The sequence below is a fragment of the Cebus imitator genome, unplaced genomic scaffold (assembly GCF_001604975.1).
Source record: "Cebus imitator isolate Cc_AM_T3 unplaced genomic scaffold, Cebus_imitator-1.0 Scaffold863, whole genome shotgun sequence".
NCBI classification, from domain to species: Eukaryota; Metazoa; Chordata; class Mammalia; order Primates; family Cebidae; genus Cebus; species Cebus imitator.
The window spans coordinates 152,394-155,724 of NW_016108178.1; the positions used below are offsets into that span (position 1 = coordinate 152,394).

Here is a 3,331-nt window from a genome sequence, read left to right on the forward strand (position 1 = left end):
ACTTTGGGAAGCTGAAGCAGGAGGATCACTTGAGGCCAAGAGTTCGAGACCAGCCTGGCAACATTGAAAAATCCCTGTCTCTACAAAAAGTAAAAAATTAGCTGGGCGTGGAGGTGTGTACCCGCAGTCATAGCTACTTGGGAGGCTGAGGTGGGAGGATGGCCTAGGCCCAGGAGTTGGAGGCTGCAGTGAGCTATGTTCATGCCACTGCACTCCAGCCTGGGCAACAGAGCAAGACCTTGTCTCAAAAAACAAAAACAAACAAACACACAAAAAAGAGATGGTTATGTGAAAACATGTTTATTTCAGCAGTATGTAAGTTACTCTTCTGACTCAGATCTGTATTAGCACTTCCCTCTGCCCCAACTTTCTGCTCCTCTAGCACACAGGGATGTTTACGTTAAAGGTATATCATATCTATGTATTTTTTCCTTTTTTGATTTCTCCATGGTATTGCAGCAGAAGCACACACGGGAATATGGAAAAATCTTCAAGTCTCACTTTGGTCCTCAGTTTGTAGTATCTATTGCAGACCGCGACATGGTGGCTCAGGTGCTCCGGGCGGAGGGCGCCGCGCCCCAGAGAGCCAACATGGAGTCCTGGCGGGAGTACCGAGACTTGCGGGGGAGAGCCGCCGGGCTCATCTCGGCGTGAGTATGGGGGGCCGGCTGAGCCAGGGGCTGGACGGGGAGCTCAGGGAGAGGCCCCCTCCTCCAAAGCTGGGTTCCCAAAAGCCGCTCTTAAAAAAGCACAGAAACCCCGGTGGAATGATGGCAGACAGCCTCCCTGCGTGATCTCGCGGACACGGGGGCCGCGGGGCCCTGCTGGGCCGTCTCCTCCTTTGTGCCGAGTTGTGGGTCGGGAGACAGGTGGGGTGACACTGGCCCGGTGGCGGGCAGAGCGCTTCTGAAGCAGTACTTTGTGGCTTTGGGTGTCCATTCAGTGACAAACGAGGCAGTCAAAGCTCACGGCACCCTTGCCTGTGCGCAGGGGAAGGAGGTGGTCACTATTTCAGGAAAATCCCTTTGAGGAGGGGCTAAGAACCTCCAGCCGTAGTCGCCACGCGGCGATTTTCCTGTCTCATAGCAGGCTGTGATTATTCATTTTGAACCAGCATCACCAACACCTCTGTGCCTTCCAAGAAAGAGATCGTGGCCCGTGGCCAGGCAGGGAGGCCCAGGGCGCCTGCAGATGCCCTGGTCTGGTTTCCATGGGGCGGGGCTTCGGTTAGCAGCTCTTTTTATATCTATGTCCTTATACATGAATTGGGGAGAAATACAGCCACCAATTTCTCAAGTAAGGTAAAATAAATAAGAATCACGACCAGATGTCACCAGGGTCCCTTAATTTCTGTCCTGAGGGAAATAATTAAACAGTACCTCCTGGATGTTCAGGCATAGAGGGCCCGAAGGCTGAGGCAGAATTTCTCTGCCGCCTACCCCCTCAGCTGCAGGCTAAGAAGCCTGGGTGGATGCCCGGAGGCCCTCTTGGGCTGAGATGGAGTGAGGCGGTGCTGGTGACTTCAGCACAGTGGACAGCAAAGGGAAGGGCAGTGCCCAGACCCAGACATGTGCTGGCTTAGCTTCAGTCCTCCAAAGCTGGTCTGGAGGTGAAGCTTTGAGAGCAAGTGGCCTCTTTGCAGGTGGGAAGCGGGGCAGGGATGGGAGGGAAGCCACCCAGGGGTGCGGGGGTGTGGGTGACGCTTGGCAGTTGAGGCTCAGTCCCACCATGACCCTCTGAGAAACTGCAGAACACTCTTCAGACCTCCAAGGGGTTCTCTCAGCGCCCTGCCCTCAGTGGGGAGGAGTGTGCTCCGCCTGCTACCTGGGCGCTCTCTGAGTGCAGCCAGGAGCTCCAAGGCCCCACACCCTGGTAACTGGCTGCAGTCACTATTTCTTTTCTAATACCAATACTTACTGCATTTATATATCCATACATATGCACTTTTTTCTCTTTTGCTAATCAGCAATCTCATTTCTTTATTACAATATTACTTCAAGAATTTTCAAAGGAAGTCATATCACTTTTGCTGAAGATGATTACTACTGGTAGTTTTTTTCCTTAAAGTTTGCTTCAAAGGCAAGAGTGTACCAAGCTCTAACAGGCTCCAGGGCTGCAATTATAATTCCTCTCTCCCCAGCAAAAAATCTTTCCTGTCTTAATTCCACTTTGACTGGCAGATCTTGTGCATTCTTTATGGCTGAAAATTTTTCTCAGGGGTTCCTTGAATTCTTTCCCAGAATGTTAGCGTGGGTAAGATGATTTGAAACTCACTTTATTCTCCTAGGGAGGGTGAACAGTGGCTCAAGATGAGAAGCGTACTGAGACAGAGAATTCTGAAACCAAAAGACGTGGCCATTTATTCTGGAGAAGTCAACCAAGTTATTAATGACTTAATTAAAAGAATCTACCTCCTCAGGAGCCAGGCAGAAGATGGAGAAACCGTGACCAATGTCAATGACCTTTTCTTCAAATATTCAATGGAAGGTGAGGCGGAGTCAGCGGGCGGGAAGGAGGGAGGAATGGACGCTTGCCTCAAACCAGCCAGCAGATGTCATCATGGAGCGTCCCCTGGGTCCCAGGCACTGTGCTAAGTCTGGGACATACATGCACGTCACTCCCACGGTGCTAGCGTGACGCTGGTGTGAACCACCGTTGACCGGTGAGGAAACTGAGACTTAAGGAATAACTTCCCAACGGCACGCCCCCATCCCTCTTCTTAGAGTCAGTTAGTTTCAAATTCAGGTCTTTTAAACTTGAGAATCCATGTTCCTCACTACGACACTTTTTGGAAAGCAGCAAAGTTTAGAGGGCATTTACTTCAAACTTGCTCTAGCTTTTAGTCATGTTGGATGGGTGATACATTCCTGTTCAAACAGCAATACCAAAAGGTTCAGTGAAGGTCTCCTTCTTTCCTGAATGCAGCAAAGATCAGTAGTCTCTCATGTATGTGTCAGGAGATGTTTTATGCACATACAGAAAAATGCATGGGAATATTCTTTTTATTTTTAAACAATAAATGGCAGCACACCACACACACTATTCTGCCCTGTGCTTTCTCTTAAGAATGCATCTTGGGTCCAGGCGCTGTGACTCACACCTGTAATCCTAGCACTTTGGGATGCCGAGGCGGGCAGATCACCTGAGTTCAGGAGCTCGAGACCAGCCTGGCCACCATGATGAAACCCTGTCTCTACTAAAAATTCAAAAATTAGCCAGGCCATGGTGGCAGCTACTTGGGAGGCTGAGACAGGAGAATCTCTTGATCCCAAGAGGCAGAGGTTGCTGTGAGCTGAGACTGCACCATTGCAACAACAAGAGTAAAACTCAT

The 3,331-nt window shown here is 50.2% G+C and overlaps 1 protein-coding gene across 1 annotated transcript in view; it reads left to right on the forward strand.

Moving 5' to 3' along the window:
• Positions 1 to 296: 296 nt before the first annotated feature.
• The window catches only part of CYP27C1 (cytochrome P450 family 27 subfamily C member 1), a 17,869-nt gene continuing 14,834 nt past the window's right edge, over positions 297 to 3,331 (forward strand). Inside the window, exons 1-2 of the mRNA XM_037735624.1 lie at positions 297 to 650; positions 2,288 to 2,487. Coding sequence (XP_037591552.1) covers positions 448 to 650; positions 2,288 to 2,487 — 403 coding nt within the window. The 5' untranslated portion in view covers positions 297 to 447. The remainder of the gene's footprint in view (positions 651 to 2,287; positions 2,488 to 3,331) is intronic.